The following is a 24,959-nucleotide window of genomic DNA, read 5'->3' on the forward strand; positions in this document are numbered from 1 at the left end:
GAATGGAATTAAGAACAGAGGAAACCTTGATTATTACCTGCTGTCAGGATAATGGATGCAGCAAGCAGACCTATAGCTCCAATCATGGGTGAAATTCTATGTAAACAGATGTATAAATCATCATTTGCTGGCCACGTCTCAAAGCACTTGCTCACTGTACGAAGGGACAGGGAATCTATGGATTATTGATGCTGAATTAATAAAGTAAAGTCACAGAACGGCAGTACCACTTCAACATAAAGACAGTTTCACAGGGGACGCGGAAAGTGCAGGGCTGGGGCTGGTCTTGGGCATTAAAATCTCAGACTGAAAATGGTCCAAAGTATACACGGTTTTAAGATTTTGAACCAAAAACCTGAGCTGTAAATGCCATGTAAATAAAAGACCATGGAGCTGCAGGAAAATGATGGCATTGCAGTGCTGATTGGTTGGTGCCACAGTTCCAAGCTCTTCATTAGCAACAATCTTGAGCTGTGTGGAAGAAAAAAAATCCATTTCATACTTTTAAAAGCACTTTAAAAAAAGAATCAGGCACTGGTCTATATAAAGAAATATTAATGATTTATACACTTTATTTTTATGTATAATATAATACATTACAAATACTTGATTATTAATAATTAAATCAAGAATAATTATTAATATAATATATAAACTAGCATTTAATCCTGTAAAGCCTGACATATGAAATAATAGTTAGAATTTTTTTTTTTTTTTTTTTAAGTTGACGAGTTTATTGCACCTTTAGACAAAATACATATTTTTTAAAAATCAAGATTTTAATTTAAAAAAGTTTATATATGTGTTTTTGTTGAGAAACATATTTTATATATCAGGCTCGTTTTTGGCTATGATGATATAGTGACAATATGAATGATATAGTGACAATATGGAGCTCATACTCGAAATATGCAATTTGGTTCAGTTGCTGATATTTAAATGGCCAAAAATTACGTTGAAATTCTGATCGCATGTAATGTAAATCAATGTGATCTCTATAAAATTATTATAGACTACTTATAAAAAATGCATATAAATATCAGTTGTCACTCTATAACTCCCAATAATACATCTTAGTAAGATGATGTTTGAATTATTAGTTTTTATAAACAAAGCTCTGTAGTTTTAAATGCGTGGGGTAAAACACATACAGTAACGCAATACAATTATTATTGAGAGATGTACAAATAAATGTTCCTCAAAAGCTGCAGTATCATATTTGAAAAAATGTGATTTAAGGATAATCAAGCAAACCTAAGTTGCTTCAGTCCAGTAAGTGTTTATCTAGTTTTACAAAACAATATAACAATTTTACAGTAAAAAGACATGTGTGCCACAACCTGAAGATTTTGGAATTACACTAACATGCATTTTACTTATCACAAAAGCAAAAATCAGACAACAGAAGGCATGTATTATATTGTGTACTGTACAACCATTTCTTTTTTTTTTTTCATATTGATAATTTTTAGAAGAAGCCTTTTAGAAATGTGGGCATCACATATAATACAGCAGGCTTTATAGGGTTAATCAGAATAGCCTACATAGTGGTATACCTTATAAAATTGACTTCAGTCAGTGCTGCAATAAATTAAATAAATAACTGGCTTCCTTCCAGGAAATCTTTCATTTTTATTTTCCTGCCAATTAATTATTGCGCTTGTGCACAATTTAACCCACCATTTGGTTGAAGCAGATTTTAGATGTTTTAAAGGTACAGCTGAAACAATTCAAGCTAGGCTAATTAATTTTAGTGACATTGTTACAATTTAATCATTTCTTTTTTATTAGAGAGACAGAACTCACATCGTACTCTCTATGTTCCTTTAAAGAACAGAACAATACAATGCATCTGGTTCACTTAAAGACTTGTTTCTAAGTTTCACCGCAAGACTTGCTGCCAGATTCAGTGTTATTTCAGGTGCTTCAGAGAGAGAACATGCCGAGCTAAAGCCTTGAGGGATGAAGCACAAAAGCTACTATGTATCTGATTCTTCCAGACTGCATTTTTTACATTTGTATTTCTTAGGTACGCTGGATGTAATCATCATTGACATTGTCTAAAACAAGTCTAGCTTTCAGTATTTACTGTAGCACTATAAAACAAACAGCTTGTGTACTGAATTATGTGTACTCTTTTTTCAACCCAGCCATGACAGCAAAAGCCATTTATTTTTTTTACTTTTAAAATGAGTCAAGTTATATGATCTGCTCTATGTCGCTAGAGTATAAAAAAAGAGCACAGGGGTGGAAGTCCTTTAAAAAACAATTGCACAGAACGCAGGCTCCATTAAAGTTAAATTATCACCTCACTCAGTGAAACAGGACTATTATTATCGCCCTTCACTTTCTTATGCAGGGGGAACTATGGAAATAGCATTGTCTCAGAACAATCACACTAGTTCTGATTCATCTACTCTGACTTATTTTTTCTTTCTAAAAAGACTCATGCAAAGACAGTATGTACAGACCAGCACTACCACCTAAAGCAAACTATAAGTTCACAATACCCATTACAAAAAGTACCATTGTAACCACATATTCATATGAGACTGTAATGATTGTGGCAATTTGTTTTAAAAATATATATTAAATGGGTTAGAATTGTAAGGTGCCTGCCAAATGCCACTGTTACTACAAAAAAAAAACATATTAAATGAATATGGGGTCTCCAACAGTGGCAGAATCTTTTTAGTATAACCCCAATTACTGTACCTTTTTTTTTTTCCAGGTAAACTAACATTGCATTTCATGTGGTAACATCGAAATATGCTGGTCAAAAATGTATATTTAATGTGACTGAATGAACCTGACTACAGTACATTAGGCTACACTAACAAAAGTCATTTTAAGGGTCAGATCAAGTACAAATAACTTTTTTTAAAGTGTGGTTTACCATAGCCAAATGTTTTGAAATGTAATAATCTGAAATAAATCAAACAATTTATCCAAAGAAGTAAAAGTCAATGACTCACACAGCTCTATCAAAATCCATTGTTTGTCAGAAATCATCCTGCATCTGTTTTGAGTATTTGTATTATTTCTGAGATTAGCATTAAGATGTTTGGTTTCTTATAATCATTGCTGAAACACAGTTTCCAATTAAACTGCAGGCCTTGAAGAATGACGCATACAGCCACAACATTATGTATGTAACAACATGTTTAATTCAAAACAGTCTATTAAGACTGGCATGCTAATTGACGGTATTGCTAATTTTAGCATTGATCTTTCCGCTCAAGCTTTGCATCATGCCATGTCAGAGTGACTAATCAGGAGAGCCGAAAATTACACACTTCACCTTTAAGAGTCCTCCGGCCTACCATGCGACCAACAAATTTAACACCTCGGATCTGTGAAACGCTGCAGACAGAACCCACTTTGGCACAGATGAATAGACACTAGACTTAATTACCTCTGCCAAAGCAAGGCAGGCTGGAGGTTCCCCGACACTTTTTCTGACTGGCTTCCACAGACAGCGAACAGGAGAGAGGATGATCACATTTCTTTCCAGCCCAGCCTTCCTTGCAGTCACACCTGCCACAGTTACACTGGCCGTGACCTTCAAACAGACACATAGCAGGATTTAGAGTCCTTTAATGGATGAACGATCGACTGAAGCTCTACCTGAAGCTGTCCTAGATACAGGCAAAGATTATACATCGGTGGTGTATGTGTGTCGGTTTATGGATTTGAAGTTAAAGGGCACAGCTCACAGGTCTGGCTGACCATGAATGTAAAAATGAATTGTGTACACACCCCTCTGAGGCAAACATAAGATTGAAGCGACCCTCGCATATGGCCGCAGAGTCATTCCTCAAGCATTAAAACAGATGTTGAAATGTTTCTGAAATGCATCTGTTGTTCTTCAACTCAGGATAATCCATGTGGCCTGTGTTTATGCAAGATCACAGATAGGTGGAGTGAACGGATATCAAACAGTTCCACCCTGTCCTCTTTTTCAGCAACGTCAGTATTTTCACTGCTGGATTTTGGAATGTGAACCATTTCCTTTTGAGGGGGTTTGATGAAGCCAAAACTGAACATTTCAACCACTTTTCTTTGGAAACACACTGCCAGAGTGACATGTGGGTTACACATTTAATATATACAACACAAATGTGATAATAAGAACGGGAAGTTTGACAGAAATGTTTCAACTAGTGCTTCACCTGAACAGAAATCATCCGAGTATCTGTCATACATGGCATGGCAACTTCTCTCGTCACACTCGCAGGTGTCTCCATGGATGTCACCCCAGTCTCCTGAGGGATCCACGTCATAACAGGTGCACTCGCCACAGACACATGTGCCTACAAAGACAGGGTGAAATAATAGTAAAGTATTTTCTATTATATTCACATAGTCAACCATTGACAGTCATTCATGCAGTCAAACATTGACAATCATATTTACTAACAGGTGTGACTCTTGAAATGTTCATATAACCGTTTATAGGAGCTCAAAAATCTCAAACAATTAAATATAAAAATCTATCACAACTAATGCAACATTTATTTAACTTTTTTGAAACTTTTTTTTTTTCAAATCTTTCAAACAAGCTTTTCTCAAGTCAACATTTCTAATTAAAAATTATACTTACTGAATACATTACTGTTCAAAAGTTTGGTAAGATTTTGTGTTTTTGAAAGAAGTTTCTTTCAAGGCTGCATTATTTAATCAAAAATACAGTAAAAACAGTAATCTTGTGAAATATTATTATCATTTAAAATAACTGTATTCTATTTGAATATATTTTAAAATGTAATTTATTCATGTGATGGCAAAGCTGAATTTTCAGCAGCCAATACTCCAGTCTTCAGTGTCTCATGATCCTTCATTCTAATAATCTAGTCTTATTTTGATCAATGTTGAAAACGGTTGTGCTGTTTAATATTTTTTTATAGAATTGTTTGATGAATAGAAAGTTCAAAAGAACAGCATTTCTTTAAAATATAAATCTTTTGTAACATTATAAATGTCTTTGCTGTCACTTTTGATATATTTAATATGGACTTGATAATTGATTGTAACGGGTATTCTGAGATTGTGTTCTGTTTGGCTGGGTTTTGTATTATGTTTTAGGCTATGTTTACACGGAAACGATCTTAAGAGAAAACGCAAGTGTGGCATTGCGTTATCACTTTTTATTCTGCGTTTAGACGAGCGTTATGGGAGGGACATCTGCGTGCATATGGTGACGCAAAAGTGTGTGAAATTCGATGTAGTATGCACTCCAGGCGGCTAGGTGGCAATGTGAAGCACTGCCACACAACAACACCAAGTCCGCGTGCCTGCGTACAACCAGAGAATGTCTAATAGCAGAGCCCGTCTATGGAGAGCCTTGGCACTTCCTATTAGCCCCATTGTATCGATCTTGGTTGCAGTTCCATTAGAATTCCACTGGAGGTGATCGCGGGCGAGTGCAGAATGAATGGGAGTCTATGGGGCTAGACGGCTAAATGTGTCTCTTTCACCCGATTGCCGTTGAGAAATCTCAGATTTTATTGTAGGTTTTGCAAGTTCAACATGGGTTAAAGGTCGAAAGTTGAATGAACGAGTACTTATTTATTTTCGATTTCTTACAGGTTGAGTTGTTGTTGCCCATAACACGCTAGCATTCTGCTAATGACGTCAGCATTCTGACGTCATTGACATTTTAAAAGACTTTTTAAACCAAATAAGTGACTCTAAAAAATCTAACACCCAGCAATGTGTAATTTCTTTGCATCTCCTTTTGAATACAACATTCAAATTACTAGACAAAAAATTATATCCTGAGAAAAGTGGATTTTGAGGGTTTTTCGCCATAGACCTCCATTCAATCTGCACTCGCCTGCGAGCGCCCCCGCATGGACAGAGACGTGTTACTGCAGCCAGTCCAGAAACCGGAAGTAAGCAGAGAGTGCCAATTCTCTTCCTATTAGACATTCTCTGCTAATAGGAAGAGAATTGGCACTCTCTGGTTACTTCCGGTTTCTGGACTGGCTGCAGTAACACATCTCTGTCCATGCGGGGGCGCTCGCAGGCGAGTGCAGAATGAATGGAGGTCTATGGAGCTATACCCATCAAAATCCACTTTTCTCAGGATATCATTTTTTGTCTAGTAATTTGAATGTTGTATTCGAAAGGAGATGCAAAGAAATTACACATTGATGGGTGTTCGATTTTTTAGAGTTACTTATTTGCTTTAAAAAGTCTTTTAAAGTGTCAATGACGTCATACACATCGTACGACCAGAGATACTGCTTTACGGCAATCCTTCAGTCACTTTGGTGCTTTCGCGCTCTGCACTTTCTTTTCTCTCGAGGCATCGACAACACAGCTGACACAGGTAAATACACGTGCTAGAAGAGTTTTTGTTTTGTTTGTTTCTGGTCCCGCTTCGGATGCTACAATGCCATCAAGCGGTATCTCTGGTCGTAATCAGTCCTTCACTGACCAATCAGCGTTCATTAGCAGAATGCTAGCGTGTTATGGGCAACAACAACTCAACCTGTAAGAAATCGAAAGGACATAAGTACTCGTTCATTCAACTTTCGACCGATAACCCATGTTGGACTTGCAAAACCTACAATCAAATCTGAGATTTGCAATCGGGTGAAAGAGACAAATTTAGCCGTCTAGCCCCATAGACTCCCATTCATTTTGCACTCATGGGCGATCGCCCCCAGTGGAACTCTGGTGGAACTACAACCAAAATTCGGTACAATAGGACTTAATAGGGAGTGCGCAGGCTCTCCGTAGATGGGCTCTGGTACAACCTTCACTGTCTAGCAGACTTTTGCGTTTTTACCAGGGGGGCAGTGTTCCGGAAAACACTGAAGCTTCCCCGGGCGCCGTCATTGATTAGCAGACCATCACCTGCTGTTAGAATTCCATTGACTCCCATTCATTTTGGCGTCACTTTGACAGCGAATAACTTTACATCTGAGGCGTTTAAAGACTCCATTTGTCCATTATTTATTTCCAAAAAAACACGAAAATGTATAAAAGGCTCCATTACCTTGTATCTTACGTTATGGCCCCGTAGATGCAGTTTTTGTAAAAATAGGCTAACAATTGCGTCATAACCACGCGGCTCTTTGTCGCACAGTAGAGAAATGACCGTATGGACAGGAGGAGAAGCTCACGGGCAATCAGGGGGACGTGGAGGCAAAATGACAAAGTAATTAATCAGAATACTTAGCAAAAGTTGCTCCTGCTCCTAGCTCATGGACAGCTCCTACTCACACTCTCCGTCTCTGCAAGTTTCGGAAGGGAATGATTCATATTTCTCTTGGCACAGCTACTAGAAGACAGACAGGTTGCTCACGTCACATCTACGTCGTCAAGCTCAGTTTGAGTCTGCGCAGTACGGTCAGCCATCAGGAAGTGAGAGCTTCTAATTGACTTCACTTTTCTCCGTTGAAACCTATGGGGTCGCTGTGTCCAGTTTATATACCGTCTATGGTTTTTACCCTTTAGACGGGAACGCGACGGTGGAGCGTTTTTAAGATTTCCACTCTGGAGGGTGGTTTCACTTTTTTGAGTTTTTAAGCCCCAAAAACGCTGTCGCCGTCTAAACGAAAGGCACATCTGCTAAAATATTTTTACGTTTTCACCCGCGAGCGTTCACGTGTAAACAGGGCCTAAAGTTCTATGTCTTAGGGTCCGTTTACACGACAACAATATGCTTAAAACTGAGACGTTTTTCCTTTTTTCAGAGTTTTCAGCGTACAGACGACACCATTGTCAAAACGATCCCCATTCACATGGATCCACGAAAATGACTAAAAACGCTGTATGATGCTGCCAGGCCATTAGATGGCGATGAAACACAATAGACTGAACACGTAATACGCATGTGATTCACGGAGACCGTTTTCAAAAACTTGCACGTTGAAACCCGTTTTCAAAACTTTGCGTTTTCAGGCACACAAAACGCTGTTGTCCAGTAAAGGAACAGCCAAACTGCATACAAAGTTGTACATTTTTAGTTAAAAACGGTGTAGTGTAAACAGCCCCTTATTTTTCAATTGTTTCCCTTTTTTAGTTAGTTTCCTTGTTTACTCATTGTTTGATTAAGTTGTATCAGCTGTCTCAGTTCTTTGATTGGTTTCGTCTGTCTATTTAAGCCTTGTTTATTCTGTTAATTGTGGGATCTCGCCTTTATGTGACAGTTGTTCTGATCGCGTTCTCTTCAATTCCTGTGTTCCTAAGAAGTGTTGTTTTGTGTTTGTTTAAATTTTCACGGCATGCGATTAGATCTAGCTCTTTATTTATTTTTTACGCAACCAATACTGACATTTGAACTATATTTCTGTCACGGTTGGTGGCTGTAATGAAGCAAACGACAAAGGAGATCATTTATATAATAATAACAACAACCACGAACACTCATACACATGCGTATTACGTGTTCAGTGTACAGTGTTTCATTGCCATCTAATGGCCTGGCAGCAGAATACAGCGTTTTTAGTCGTTTTCGCGGATTTGTGTGAATGGGGATCGTTTTGACAATGGTGTCGTCTATACGCAGAACTCTGAAAAAAGGGAAAACGTCTCCGTTTTAAGCATATTGTTGTCGTGTAAATGTACCCTAAAACAGAAAACCAAGACATGAAAAAGAGGTCTGTGCCAGGTAAGGCCGTTTCGTTGGAATATGGGTTCAAACTGTTTTGTCTGTGTTAGAGGGATTAGAGCTCAGTGAAACAGTTAGCTGCACAGCACTATAATTGAAGTGATGTTGAAAAGGAAAGCCAAATTTCTCCTGGGGGCCAAATCCTCCAGAGCCCAGCTGACAATAAAGGGACCATGCATGGCAAGGATTGATGAGGATGCTTACTCCAAGTTCCAGCTAATCTATTGCTGGGGCGACAGTCATGGCAACAGAGCTGCGGGAAACACCTCAACTCTGATGAATCCTAGCCAGACCAGTTGCAGCACAACTGGAAATCCTGTTTTCTCTTATCTGTGTGGAGAAAGCACCATGGGAACCGAGCCAGCTGGCGTCCTGAGAGCAGGAGGCTAGACCACTGTTGCTGCCATCATTCGCATTCTTCTCATGAATATAGACCTTACTTTCATTGCGCTTGATTTGCTTTATGCAACCTTCGGTGAATTCTTAAATAAATGGCATGAGCTTTATTATTAGTCATGCATGTAAAAGTATGTTGCTTACTGTAAGAACCTACAATGAAATAAAGCAAATACAATGATAGTAGCCCACTCTTCCATAACCTTATCACTAACTTGGTTTGGCTTGTTTACATTTGGCTAAGAGTCAGTGGAAGTCCATTAAGAGAAGGCAGAAACTATAAAAAAAAATCAGGGATGCATACAATATCGGTTATCAGCCAATATTAGATAATTAAATTAAATAATTAAATAATTAAATTGACCATATTGGTCAATATAGGATATGCACTATCGTGTTCTGGGTCAATCCTTTTTTTTAATGAAAGAAATTAATTCAGCAAGAACACATTACATTGATCAAAAGTGATGGTAAAGACATTTATAATGTTGCAAAAGATTTCTGTTTGAAATAAATGCTATTCATTTGAACTGTAGCCTATATGCATCAAAGAAAAATAAATGATCACCATTTCCACAAAAATATTAAGCAGCTACAGAATGTATCTAGAGCTCCAAATCAGCATATAAGAATGATTTCTGGAGGATCATGTGGCACTGAAGACTGGAGTAATGGCTGCTAAAAAATTATAATTGCCATCACAGGAATAAATTACATCTTAAATTTATAAAAAATAAAATAAAATAAAAAACTGTTGAAATATTTTTTTACAATAGTACTGTTTTTTATATATTTTCGATCAAATAAATGCAGCCTTGGTGAGCATAAGATACTTTTTCTTTATAAAAATCTTACCGACCCCACTCTTTTGAATGGTAGTTTATATCAGGTCTTTTTCTCTCTCTAGAATTTAGTGAATATAACAACTCTTCACATGCTGGTCTGCCTGCATCTGCCATTTGACCCCTTGAACTGATTTAAAATTCTGCAGAACTGTGGTTAACAAGGGAAACCTTTTTAGGCCTCTTTTTGGCATCCTATACTTGCCAGAATCACATTTAAGTTTTTGCACATGTTGTCCTAAATAGGGTAATTCATGAGTCTGATTTTAAAAGTATAGCTTGCGATAGCAAAAGCATTTTGCTTCATTTATACTTTTTTTTTTACTGAAAAGGTTATTAAATGTAGCATATAACTTTGCATGGGTGTATTTCAAAGTGAAGGGCAAGCTATTTCATGCATTGAGAGGTTGAATGACTAAAAGAAGCTGTCATTTCACACAATAGCAGCGATCCACTGAGACCTGCCATTCACAGGGCAGAACGTATAATTGAAGGGTATAAACAGAATATAAAATAGGGAAAATGAGGATGGATAGCTTAAAAGTGGAAAAAATAATGGATATCTTTCACCATGTGCACTGGAACAAACAAGTGCACCTTTTTTGGAGCAAAAGTATCCTAATTCCTGTTAGAGACCGAGGGCTTTTCCTTCAAACAGAACATAATACTGCTGATGAAAATACACATGTGGTCAAATTTATGGATAAGAAAGCCAATGGCATTAAGAGATTGTATTTGTTCTATTGGAAAGTGTAACTGCTGCTAAAATGCTGTTGTTTTTAGAAACAAATGCTGTGTGCCCACCTTTTGATGCAGAAAACCAGCGTGGTTGCTTGTGATGAGTGGATACGGTTTGTGGGCAGATTACTTAACCACAGACAGTGGTTCAGATGTGAGGTTGAGTTTATACTGTGTACCACTTCACCCTTTTGCTGTAATCAATTTCAGAGAAGCTCCCTGGAGGTTCACCGGCAATATGAGAGCCAAAGCTTTTTTGGCAGCCTGATGTATCTTAATGGAGAATACATTGTCCCACTCTCATTTGTGCTTATTGGGTGAAATTACTTATGCTGTATACAGCAGATATGGGACAATTAGGCATATTTTGTTACAGATTCTGTGTGGAAACCAATCAAATAAAATTATAATTTGATTTAGATGCCCCAGCAGTAGCATTAAGGATAACCTTAATTCATTTATTATTAGTAAAAGGGTGACGGGAAACATTGGTTATGTCCGAGTAAGGTAAATGCTTGCACAAAGACAGACCTCTGTTGCTGCAGATCTTGCCATCTGGAGATGTGCATCTCCGCTTACTCTCCCATGGGCTGATGTCACACTGGAATTCACATTTATCTCCATGCCAACCAGCCGAGCAGTAACAGTTTCCACAGTAACACTTTCCATGGCCTGCAACCACGACCAGGGAGAGGGAAGAGAGAAATTCCGTTTCAGAGTTTTTAGATTTTTCATTAAAACCATGCTATTGATCATCTACAATGTAACTACAACATACTTCTGTAAGCTACAGGAAAAGGACACAAGTCTTGCTTTTAGAGAAATCTAACTAATATTTTAACTTTAATTAACTTTAATATTTTAAATATTTTAATTTTCCATTAGACCATTAGTGACTAATCGGGATGACCTTAAAAAAGAATCACGGCAACGGTGATATATATTTGTTTGAAATTGGGTCAATCATTTTGAAACACCCTCTATATTAGATTTTTATAAATACATTATTTTTTACAGGCTAGCCATCTAATGTGCATGGATGTTCCTAATGCCACCATTTTGAGTGTTTCAGCAAAAATGAGTAAGGAAAACAGAGCAGGTGCCACTTGATTTAATACAGTGTTATCTAATACAATAAAATTAATACAAATGTGTCCAAATGTTTTTTTGGGACCGCTGTAGATGAATCTAGAAGCACTGGTCACACTGTGGTCATACCTCCACACACTTCTCCAGAGTCTTCATCCAAACACTCGCTGTCATCACACTCGCAGTAGCGTCCGCTGATCAGGCCCTTCCCATCGGGATTATGGCACATGCAGCTGCCACATTTACAGGTGCCTGTCCGCCAGAAGATACACCAATGTCAAAATCCACAGATTTCATGCTGTCACTCATCAACCACACTTCTACATATGAAGACACTCACAGGCTCACACAACAACACCCGACCTAAGGCTATAAACACTATAGAATTGCATGCTATTCAGAATTGAACTGAGCTTTCTGTAAGTTTATTTTTAATTATTATTTTTCTTATTTTTCAGTACCCATAAACATGTTATCATAAACACGTTATCATAAACACAGCATAGCTATATAATATAACTATATAAAATTCAATACAATAATAATAATAATAATTTCAATAATACATTTTATGTTGATCAGTTGAGAAAAAAAAAAAAATTCTAAGTATCTCGGAATAAATAAACGTATTACATTTTGAAAATCAATCCTGATGCACAGCACTTTCATGTACACACGCCCTGACATGGTGACAAATATCTGCAAACCAGCTGGGTCCCCAGTTAACAACATACAGACACATCAACAAAAGTTAATGTTCAGGTCAGTGTAAGGGTTAAGTACAGGGTTTGGGGCAAGGTGTGAAATACAAGCAGGCTGTTATTTTCTAGGCCACCCAGAAAGAATGTTTGGACAACTGCACGCCATATATCTTGATCTTTAGTTCTATTATCTGTATGCCCTCATGCAATACAAAATATCAAATATCCTACCTGCATTGGAGCAAACTACACCCTGGGCATTGCGGCAGAGGTCTTTACTGGTTTTGCTGGAGAGGGAACATTGCTCCTGGTACTGACAGGATTCCCCAAACCAGCTTTCATCACAGAAACACTTTCCACAGTTGCATATCCCATGATCTGTAGTGGACACATATGCAGATTACAATTATTGATTGTTTTGAGTAACATGCAGTCATGATTCAAAACCACAGCGTAAAAGTAAACGGGTTGATAACAAATGATATTATGTCGGAGGAGCCAAAGAGCTCCCTTTGAGATTGATTTTGTGATTAGTAACACATTTGTAAGGTGTTTGGAGAGAGGTGAAGGGCAGGGTGATGTGCAAGACATTAACACTTTCCACGCATGCATGCTTAGGAAACCCTGAGAGAGGAGGATAGGAGTTGTGTGTGTTTCACATATGTGTGCTTTTCACAGCTAAAAAGGTGTTGAAGATTTCTTATGGTCTACTTCCACACAATATAAAATTGCATAGCCATATGCTCTGCTACCTGAACAGTGTAAAAGTATTTCATTTTTACAACTCATTAAAATAAAAAATTGCTCAGGTCAGATCAGGGTCTCGCTCGAACAGGTCAAGTTCAGCGAGAGTGTACCTCTATACACTTTTTTACGCTATTTGCTGAATGATGCGGTAGCTATTTAATTGCATATTGTTAAAGCAAAACGTTTCCCCATTTGTTTTGTTGCTGACTTCAACGACTGTGTTCAAATTCTATTGTATTTTGGCACAACTTCATGTGTGATATAGTAGAAGCTAGCCAAATGAGATAGATGCCAAGTTTGTCAATATGAATAGGTTGCTTGACATCCTCTTGAAACTATGAAAAGTCTGAAATTAAAATACAAAATGAAAGGCCAAAAATCTTAAAGGAAAGCTTAGGTCAGGGCTATTCAATTCCATTCCTAGAGGGCCATGACTTGCGGAGTTTAGTTCCAAGCCTAATCACACCTGCAAGTAATGCTGAAGACGATGACTATACTTCCGAAATCGCATACTGTCCTGAGTAATTACTTATTTTGAATAAGTATTACTTCGCAATCACTAAAAGAGTATGTTCTATATAGTATAAATGTAATCCGGACATACTACATTCGCCATGTTGTCATTATCATGTGACCTACCAGCGTCAGTTCCGTTGTTTCACTGACATTCACAAATCCTCTCCCGTAGCCTCATGGGATAGTAAAGTGTCCATCGTATACACACTAAAGAATTTCGCCGGAAGTAGTAGGTCGTCCGGTACTTTCTGCCTTTTATGAGTACAGTAAATTCAGACATAATTCTCATGTCACATACTGTATTGTTTTTTGCCTACTAGGCCTATATAGTAGGGAAGTGTGCGCTTTTGGATGCAGCCCTTGATTAGCTGGTTCTGATGTGTTAAATTAGGTTTGGAACTTAAAGGGATACTCCACCGTTTTTTCATATTAAACTATGTTATTCCCTTAACTAAGACGAGTTGATACATACCTCTCTCGTCTCAGTGCGTGCACTAAATCGTTCTGTCTTGCGGCGAAACTTTGATAGCACTTAGCTTAGCCCAGTTCATTCAATATGGGCCAAGCAGAGAAGCTACCAAACACCTCCACGTTTTCCCTATTTAAATACAGTTACTCGCGTAGTGTAACTCGACCTAGGACAGTGACACAAAACAAAACGTTGCGCTTTTCTAAGCGTGTAAAATGGATAACTATATTGTATGGCGGAATACCATAGCAAGTGCTTGTGAGCACTTCGACTTGGCGCAGTAATATCTTCACTCGTGAAAAATCCTCTCACCGGCCCCTGCTCCCTCTAGTGAAGATATTACTGCGCCGAAGTCGAAGTGCTTCCAAGCACTTGCTATGGTATTCCGCCATACAATATAGTTATCCATTTTACACGCTTAGAAAAGCGCAACGTTTTGTTTTGTGTCACCAGGTCGAGTTACACTATGCGAGTAACTGTATTTAAATAGGGAAAACGTGGAGGTGTTTGGTAGCTTCTCTGCTTGGCCCATATTGAATGAACTGGGCTAAGCTAAGTGCTAACAAAGTTTCACCGCAAGACAGAGCGATTTAGTGCACGCACTGAGACGAGAGAGGTATGTATCAACTCGTCTTAGTTAAGGGAATAACATAGTTTAATATGAAAAAACGGTGGAGTATCCCTTTAACTCTCTGGGTTGTGGCCCTCCAGGAATGGAACTGAATATAGACCTGGCTTAGGTTAGTCATTCTGTTAGACGTTCTGCAGGTGCTGTGCAACCACAATATACACATCAGTATACTTAACTTAAATTATTCTCACACCATCGATTTCTTGTTGGACAGAAATGGATTTAATACCATGTAATCAAAGTCTGTCCTGCAGTCTCAAAGCTCAAAGCACTAATTTCTACAGCATTTTGCATTCTACACATTACAAATACTGAAATAGCATGTTTTCATTCATTTTTCACCACTCTCTTTCTCGTCTCTTCTTTCAATCTTCCTCTTCAATCTGCATGCAAGAGTACCAGGGTGATACAAGAAAAAAAAAATCTATATCAGACCATTGTTATGATTGCCTATCATTATTCTTGACTCCATGGATGAAAGTGCATTTGTGCACAAAAAAGGCAGACACAATATGCTATAAATACATCCTGTTATTGTAAATTCAGCTCCTTTAGCCACATCCTGAAGTGTCATTCTCAATCACTCCTTGCACTAATCCATCATGTAAATTTGATGTCGTCTTCAAGGGCCATCCATCAGTCCTTAACAATAGCCTTGTTCTGCTCCTGTACTCATTACCAGAGAGTCTTGGCTGCTTGTCACAAACATTCAGTGTTTTGTAGCCAATCTGGGAGGGAAAGGCAAGATTTATGCTAATACCAAATGGAGGATACATCTATCTTGTGCCCTATAGTTTAAAAGCAAATTGGTATTGGAAATGTTAAGCTATGAACCGAACAATGTTTATAAAAATAATATGCGGTGAAAGTGAAACGGTTAGAGTGCTGATACTGGGGGAATATCGCACGGCTTTCAGCAAATCAGACTGGAGAACCAGAAAGAACTGTTGTATGTATAAATAAATGAATAAATAAATAAATAAATAAATATACATACATACACATATACATTATTTGTATGTGGTCTTTTAAAAAGGCATTCCTCATTACTGAATCAGGTTGTTAGCAGTGGGGCAAAAATATTTTGTACAGTGTGATCAGACATTACAAATGTTATTAGAATAACATGTTTGCACTTTAAAAAGCGTCTTCTTCCTCTGAACTTTTTCAGAGGATCCAGCTTTGACATTTAATGTATGTTCAAATAACTTGTTTTGAACATTGAGAACACTAATGAATGCCATTAAGTAAAGGGACAAATGTTAAACCTAGCAATAATGTTTAACCTGGGGAAAGAAATAAAAAATAATATGAATATGGTGCCCTTTTATGGGGATACTTTTTAATGTTTTAAAATGTCATAATTTGAGAATTACCTAGCAACTGAATATAATATAAAATAAAATAAAAACATTATTAACCACCTCAAGCTGACTAACTTAGCTAAGGCTCTCTAAGTTCTACCCAGACATGTCATTAGAACAATCACTTAAACCAGCTTGTTGTAAACCAGCAGTACAGATGATTCTAAAAACAGGAACAAAGTAAAAACAATTTTATTCTTTCAATTCCATTTAATATGTTCTTAAAGGGGTACTTCACTGCTGGTAAAATGGGCTTTCAATAAAACTTGATTGCCTTACAGTAGAAAAGCGTTTTTTTTTTTTTTTAAACCAGTGCTACCTGACTAGAGAAAACAGAGAAAAAAAGGCTATGGTCTTCCCGTGATGTTATACTCAGAGCGGTCCACGTCCTCAGAGTCAAATTTATGAGTTTCTATGCCAACACTATCAACATCTAAATTAATCTGCAGCAGTCAGGTGATACAAGTCAGCGATCTTTAAGTTGTTTATGTTCATCATTATTGCAATGTTATGTGCTTTGAGACATGATGTAATTTGACACTGTTTCTCGTGACGCTTTGCAGACTCTGCTTTGGCTGTACGAGTTCATGTGTTTTGGAGGAGGTGTGGCTTTGTAGAGTGCTCTGAAGGGAGGGATCTATGCTTTTAAAGCTAGCTTGCTATTGCTAGCCTCTCCGAAATTGCCTACCCTACCTTTAATTACCCTCTGTCAATCAAACTGTCTGTGGCAATGGATACAACAATGTGGAAGTATAATCTGTAATTTTCACAAAAGCCCTGAAGTTGTCAAATATATGTGAATTTCTTGGTCCAGATAACACCGGGAATCAGTATACATAGTTCCACGTTAAAATTACTAGTCATGTTTGTTTTGAAAGAAGTTTGATGCCAGAGTTTAATCCTATATGCAGACATAAATACTTTGACATTAACTACCACCCACCCATATGTGGGAGGAAGAGTTTGGTCCTTGCTGTCCACTGTGTCCCTGCTTCTGTGCCACCAGGGGCATAATTTACCCCCTCCCTGCTGATGGGCCAAGACGGTCGTGTAGCCACCCTGTATGACTCAGTCAAAACAGCTGTGAACAGTATTAATAGATGGTGTGTCCTCATCAGATAAATTGTAGACGGTGAGCAGGTAATGAGTCATCAGATCCATGAAATCAGTGCCTGATAGTGCCTTCAAAGACAGCAATTACCCCTATGATTGGACAGTGAGGATAATAGCTTGTTCCAATTAGTACACAAAAATTAAAGACACTAAATCATCCAAGCGAACAAACGAAAGCATTATATTCTATACATTCTAGAAAAAAGGTTGCTCCTCTGTTTTGCCTTCTGTTTTTATTTTCATTTCAGTCAATGCTTGCCTCCTTAAATCGCTAAACATAAGGAAACTGTAACAAACGGATGGCTCACAACAAGAAACTTTTGAACCAAAAAGCAGCTCTTTCTCCGCTTCACGTCGGGGTCCCAATCGGCCTGTCGGGGTTGTATTCGCTATAACAACCGCCTCGCTCTACATTATCCCTTACTTAACTAACAGATACAACGTTTGATCTTACAAATGTATTAGTAAATGCTGCATTAACATTAGCTATAATTATACATTTTGTAGAAGTATTGCTCATTGTTAGTTCATGTTAACTAATGTTAACAAATAAAACCTTATTGTAAAATTTTACTGAAAATGTATTAAGGAACAACCACAAAAACTGACAAGATTTTTTATGCATTTCAAAAGAAGCAGTCCCCAGCAGACTCTTTGTTAATCAGCGTGCTATGAAGTTTGCACATGTTTTTTTATCCACACAAACCTTTAGTAAACCAGGGCCTTTATGTGGTAGCTTGATCTTGAAGATTTTTTTTCCACTTAGCCTGTTAAACAGCGGCTTTGTATAAAACAAGACAGTAAGGTAATTATTTCCCCTAGTTGTTCTCCTGCTTTGCGTTGTAGAGCGTGAAATGATTATGTGCTAGGCTGGGTTGGGTGTGAGGGAGACATCTGTCCTGGCTAATAATGCTGCATACCTACAGCAGACCCGCTGCGATGAAGACAGGCCAAATCATCTAAAGAATGAGGGTCACTGTGTGTTATAAGTTAATAGACAATCTATGATTTATGGCACTTGTCAGAGCTGCAGTCTAGCATTTCAAGCTGTAGTGCTCATATGGGAGATGTGTGTTCATGTCCGGCCCATATCATGTTCATCTTTTGCCTATTTCCTCTCACCTGACATTTGATTGTGTGTTACTAATTGGATGAAAGACCATAGAGGAAATTAAAGTGTCATTTTGGCCTCATCATTCATATTTGCAGTGAAATGACACAGTGGACACAATTTCCTCTTCCACTGTATACCCAAGCACACTGACCTGGAAGGCATGTGACCTTTTCGTAATTTGAAGTATAGACCAGCTGCCAGAGCTAGAACCCACACCATATGTTGACAGAAGCTGGATATAATGCATATGTTAGTTCACCTAAACCATAAACGCTGCTTTCATGCCCATCATATATGTAGCAAACTATCATCACATTTCACTTAAGCATTTGAAAACCATTATTGGTAACTTATAGGGCCCTATTTTAACAATCTGAAACGCAAGTATCAAACGCGAAACGCAAGAAACTTTGTGGGCGGATCTCGACGCAAATCTAAAATGGGTTGGTCTGAAGTTGCTACATTACTCATAGGTGTGGTTTGGGCGTAACGTGCAATAAACCAATCAGAGCGTCATCTCACATTCCCTTTAAAAGCAGGCGCACTTGTTCCATGGCGGATTGCTATTATAATGGCGGATTTGCCAGGCGCACTCCAGGAGTGGTTGACAGCAGAGGAGATGCTATGTGTCTTGCCACTATTGGTCAAACAGGTTTGATCCGTCATTAATACAATTAGCCTGAATAATTTGGGTAAATGTGTAAGCTAGATTTATGCCTATTTTTTCACATCTTCATGGACACCACAATGATTTCCCTCGTGTGGTAATATTTTTCCTTGTAATTATGTATGGTTTGCAAAAATGGCAACTGCTGCATCTGTGTAGATTAGAGAAGCAAAGTGTATGCACATTGTGCACACGCTACATTATGGCCAAGCATGCGCCCTTAAAATAGCATCTGAATAACGCGCCACTGACTTTAGACTAGGTTTTTCCTGGTCTGTGGCAGAATTGTTTTCTGAAACTGCAAAATAGTACCAGGGAACGTTTGCGCCGGAACATGCCTACTCTTTTCGCTGAAACACCCCCGGGAGCGCAAGTTCATTCACCAAAATTACCGACGTGCGTCTGTGGAGGGAAAATTCCGCTGTGCGACGGGTGCAAAATAGGAATGATACATGCATCGGTGACGGTGTACAAAGTCAATTGCGCTGGGTGCAAGATAGGGCCCTTAATGTGTATATATCGTAGTGTGCAAAAGTCTTGCCAATAGGAAATATCAGTTTTAGATTTCAAAACAATCCAAATATTGTAATAATCCACTGATATTTGTGTATGAACAAGCAGCCCAGATCAAGTCAGTATGGAATAGACATTGAGACTGTTCTAAGCGTCTTGGAGAAGCTGCCACCGTTTTTCTATAGATTTAAACTGTCTCAGTTGCTTCTGTCGCTTCATATAATCCCAGACTGAATCGATGAAGGTAAGATCAGATCTCTGTTGTAGTAGGACTCCTTGTTCATAAAACAATCTCACTGGATTTTTACTATATTTGTAAAAAATGGAAACCTAAACCTGATATTTCATCAGCAATTATAATTTTAAAGTAACTTTCCAAAGCTTACGCTTCAGACCAGAAGAAGCATCCAGGTTATATAATATTCCTTCTTTTGAACACTCATTTCCCCATCAGGGTGTTCTAATGAAGAACAGAAGTCAAACAACAAAAAGATTGTGGATTGTGAAAAAGCTCTTGGACAGAGTTCCACTGGGACCTGAAAACATGAAATCTCACTCTTCTGATACGCTCACTCAAGCGCATCAAAAAAAGGAACTCGAGGGTATCATAAATCACAGGCATCTCAACTGATGTGTGTATATATAGGCTATATATATATATATATATATATATATATATATATATATATATATATATATATATGGAGAGGAAGGGTCTCTAGATGGCAACACTTGTTTGATAAAAGGGGCCAAAAATTAAGGTTGTACCAAGTAGCAGTCACAAGTGCCTGTATATAGTATGTAGTATATAGTAACAGAGGAGTGAGGGCGGTGGTTTCGGAGGAGGACGAGGAACAGGAATGGGACGAAAACAGTCAGGGGCAGGAAAAACAGTCCATGGGGAAGTGGAAGGAGGGAGGAGCCAGGAGCAGAGGGAGCCAGGCCACAGCCAGCGAGATGTTCCATAGCTGAGTCGCAGGAGGGGCGAGCCATGGTGGAGACCTCGGATGAGGGACCAGGGATGTGATCTCCTGCGACAGAGCAGGCCGTGGTGAAAACCCAGACAGAGCCGAGGAGCCAGGGTGACACTGCAGGTGTGGAGGACCAAGGTGGAGCTGATGGCTCATGGGACTGAGGTGGTGGCTGGGATCCAGAATACCGCTGTGGAGCCGCTGCAACAGAGGTGTAGCCGGAAGCCAAGAATCCCTTGGTGGCACCAGGGTGACGCCTTACCAAGGTGGATATAAGGGGACGAGGGAGTCCGGCAGAACTGTTGGGATGACGGGCCACAGTAGATATGTGGGAGCATGGAGCCAAGGCGAAGCCGATGGGTTGGAGAACCGAGGTGGAGTTCGGTGCTCATGGTTGGAGGCGGATCCTCATGCCTAAGCAGAGCTGGGGACTGGAAAAGCCGAGTTTGGTAGAGGAGGTGGGAGAGGGAGGCTGGGAGAGAGCTCTGTAGATTTTGAGCTGGGCGGAACCTGCGGGGACGCAGTGAAATGTGAGCTGGGCGGAACCAGCGGGGATACAGGAAACGCTGAATACAGGAAACTTTGAGCTGGGCAGAACCAGCAGGGATACAGGAAACTCTGAGCTGGGCAGAACCAGTGGGGAAACAGGAGACTCAGGGCTGGGTGGAACCAGCGGGAAAGGGAGAATCATGGGAATAATCCCCAAAACTCCCTTGGGGGCGGGCACCTTGTTGCCAGCTTGCGCACTTAGTCAGACATGTCCTTGGGCTCAGGCTCCGGGTTACATGTGGGTTACATTACATTTACATTTGTCAGGCGACTTACACTGCATTTCAAGGTACACATTTTAAATCCTTATCAGTTCTTGCTTTCCCTGGGAATCAAACCCATGACCTTGGCATTGCAAGCGCCAACGCTTGGGTGATCTGGGTTACGACTCAGATGGTTCCTCTGCCTCGTTGTACTCAGAAGAAAGCAGGTTTTAATATAATATTTCAACTCAGGCAAGCTCAGGAGAAAATACAACCAACTAAAGAAATTGCAGAACAAACAACAGAATGAACTGAAGGCTTATACATACAGAAATAATTAACATAGAAACAGCCAGGACAGGTGTGATGAACTAATTAACTACATTAAAGGTAGGGTAGGCAATTTTTGGAGAGGCTAGCAATAACGAGTTAGCTTTAAAAGCATAAGATCCCACCCTCCCTTCATAGCGCTCTCCAAAGCCACGCCTCCTCCAAAACACATGAGCGCGTACAGCATGGAGCAAACAAAAGTGTCATGAGAGACGGCGTTAAACTACCTCATGTCTCAAAGCATCTATTTCCATCTTTTCCAAATTACAGTAGTTATGGTGTGAACGCAGCATAAGCTCATTGTTTTGGATCAGGAGGAATTCTAAAGCTGAGGTCTGTCTAAGCGCGCTGATGACGTGTGATGTCTGTGTGAGCAGGGTGCGCGGAGGCAGTGGTGGATAAAGTACCTGAAAGCCACACTTGGACTTTGGTAAAAGTTAAAGTCACTGTTTAGAATATTACTTGAGTAAAATTTTTAAAGTGTGTGATATTTATTGTACTTAAGTGTGAAAAGTATTTTTTAAATATTAAATACATACATTGACAGGCAGGTAGGACATCGTATTATTGCATTCAGACCGAATTCAATGATTGGATAAATATTTTATAGTTCTACACCTTCCACAGACTATATATATATATATACTCACCTAAAGGATTATTAGGAACACCATACTAATACTGTGTTTGACCCCCTTTCGCCTTCAGAACTGCCTTAATTCTATGTGGCATTGATTCAACAAGGTGCTGAAAGCATTCTTTAGAAATGTTGGCCCATATTGATAGGATAGCATCTTGCAGTTGATGGAGATTTGTGGGATGCACATCCAGGGCACGAAGCTCCCGTTCCACCACATCCCAAAGATGCTCTATTGGGTTGAGATCTGGTGACTGTGGGGGCCATTTTAGTACAGTGAACTCATTGTCATGTTCAAGAAACCAATTTGAAATGATTCGAGCTTTGTGACATGGTGCATTATCCTGCTGGAAGTAGCCATCAGAGGATGGGTACATGGTGGTCATAAAGGGATGGACATGGTCAGAAACAATGCTCAGGTAGGCCGTGGCATTTAAACGATGCCCAATTGGAACTAAGGGGCCTAAAGTGTGCCAAGAAAACATCCCCCACACCATTACACCACCACCACCAGCCTGCACAGTGGTAACAAGGCATGATGGATCCATGTTCTCATTCTGTTTACGCCAAATTCTGACTCTACCATCTGAATGTCTCAACAGAAATCGAGACTCATCAGACCAGGCAACATTTTTCCAGTCTTCAACTGTCCAATTTTGGTGAGCTCGTGCAAATTGTAGCCTCTTTTTCCTATCTGTAGTGGAGATGAGTGGTACCCGGTGGGGTCTTCTGCTGTTGTAGCCCATCCGCCTCAAGGTTGTGCGTGTTGTGGCTTCACAAATGCTTTGCTGCATACCTCGGTTGTAACGAGTGGTTATTTCAGTCAAAGTTGCTCTTCTATCAGCTTGAATCAGTCGGCCCATTCTCCTCTGACCTCTAGCATCACCAAGGCATTTTCGCCCACAGGACTGCCGCATACTGGATGTTTTTCCCTTTTCACACCATTCTTTGTAAACCCTAGAAATGGTTGTGCGTGAAAATCCCAGTAACTGAGCAGATTGTGAAATACTCAGACCGGCCCGTCTGGCACCAACAACCATGCCACGCTCAAAATCGCTTAAATCACCTTTCTTTCCCATTCTGACATTCAGTTTGGAGTTCAGGAGATTGTCTTGACCAGGACCACACCCCTAAATGCATTGAAGCAACTGCCATGTGATTGGTTGATTAGATAATTGCATTAATGAGAAATTGAACAGGTGTTCCTAATAATCCTTTAAGTGAGTATATTATATATATATATTAGTGGTGGGCCGTTATCGGCGTTAATCTATCTAGACTCTTATCGCGCGATAAAAAATATATCGCCGTTAATCTATTCTCAAAGTTGGGTTGGGAGCTGCCTCTATACTACACAAGCTATGATGACGCAATCTACCCGCGGCCGCGAGGTAAACCCGGCTGCAACGCATCATAATTCGTCGTCATCTTAAGTAAACTGCTGAAAGTGAAAGCTTTGGTTTTGAAAGTGAAAGAAAGGTTTGGATTTAAGCCGTCCAACGAGCAGCAGCAAACTATATAGACAGAGTGTGTGGGGTAACAGTTCGGTAAGTTAACACACGACTAATCCGTTCTACCACCTCAAATTCAAAACAAAACATATCACTGAATACCAGCGCGCGCGTATTATTCCCAATATATCTTAGTGGTGTAGCACATAATCTCTGTCTGCGCCCGATTTTAAGAATCGTTGTTGTGTTTCTTTTTAACTGAAAAGACATCAGTTAGACAATATTCTAATTTTAAATTTGGGGTTTCATAAGCTCCAAGCCATAATAAACATTAGACCTACTTAAGTCTCTGCAGCTAGTGTACTTAAATTTTATTTATCTGCAAAATTATGTTGTATACTTACAGTTTTGCGCAATATATGTTCTCAAAACTGCATACACCCTTTAAAAAAAATAATAATAATACATTTAGCAGTTGTTTAGCAGGGTCTGTGTAACCTGTTCTGAAATGGTTTTATTATCATCACAAGATCACAATATAGGGATCATACAAACGATTTATTTTTAAAATTAAACATTTTAAAATTCTATGATTTAGTGGATTACAAGGTTACATTGACAATGTATAAAGCATATTATAAAATGCTGCCTGATAAAATTTTGAGTATGTTTGAGAAACGTTATTGTAAGTATGAGTTAAAAGGAACATGTTTGTTTAAAAAACTGAAGGTACGAACAAATATTAGATGCAGAACTATCTCTGTAAAAGGAGTGAATTTATGGAATTGTTTGCATATAGACCTTAAATTGACACAAACAATAAGTGGATTTAAAAGGCTCCTAAGAAACAAGATGATACTTTCATATAGATAAGTTTTGGGTAATGAATTTCTATGACTTTGTTGTTTCAAGTGTTTGCAAGAAGAGAATTGAGCACTGTTTGACTGTTTGTGAAAATTGAGAGGGATAGGCGTTAATAAGCCCTGAGCTTCAGCCTATACCCTTTGGTTTAATCAAAAGTTATGTATATGATGAGTTGAATATTTGTTATTGTATATTTGTTAGTGATAAACCAAATAAATGAAATGAAATGAAAAATTATAATATATATCGTTATCACAAGAGGCTGCAATGTATATCACAATATGGATTTTAGGCCATATCGCCCATCGCCCAGAAACCCTTTCTCAAAGACTTACTTTTATAGTCATTATTTGGGTAGCACACATATTCTGAATGCCTTCGGCAGAATTCAAATGAGCCATTTTAATCTAGATTAATCTAGATTAATTTCA

The 24,959-nt window shown here is 38.9% G+C and overlaps 1 protein-coding gene across 1 annotated transcript in view; it reads right to left on the reverse strand.

The window, feature by feature from the left end:
* Positions 1 to 24,959, reverse strand: part of itgbl1 (integrin, beta-like 1) — a 45,879-nt gene that overhangs the window by 16,510 nt on the left and 4,410 nt on the right. The window contains exons 3-7 of the mRNA XM_079882435.1: positions 12,621 to 12,767; positions 11,818 to 11,940; positions 11,131 to 11,271; positions 4,173 to 4,313; positions 3,416 to 3,562 (exon numbers count right to left, since the gene is read on the reverse strand). Of these exons, the coding sequence (XP_079738561.1) occupies positions 3,416 to 3,562; positions 4,173 to 4,313; positions 11,131 to 11,271; positions 11,818 to 11,940; positions 12,621 to 12,767 (699 nt within the window). The remainder of the gene's footprint in view (positions 1 to 3,415; positions 3,563 to 4,172; positions 4,314 to 11,130; positions 11,272 to 11,817; positions 11,941 to 12,620; positions 12,768 to 24,959) is intronic.

The sequence above is a fragment of the Squalius cephalus genome (assembly GCF_949319135.1).
Source record: "Squalius cephalus genome assembly, chromosome: 9".
Classification (NCBI taxonomy): Eukaryota; Metazoa; Chordata; class Actinopteri; order Cypriniformes; family Leuciscidae; genus Squalius; species Squalius cephalus.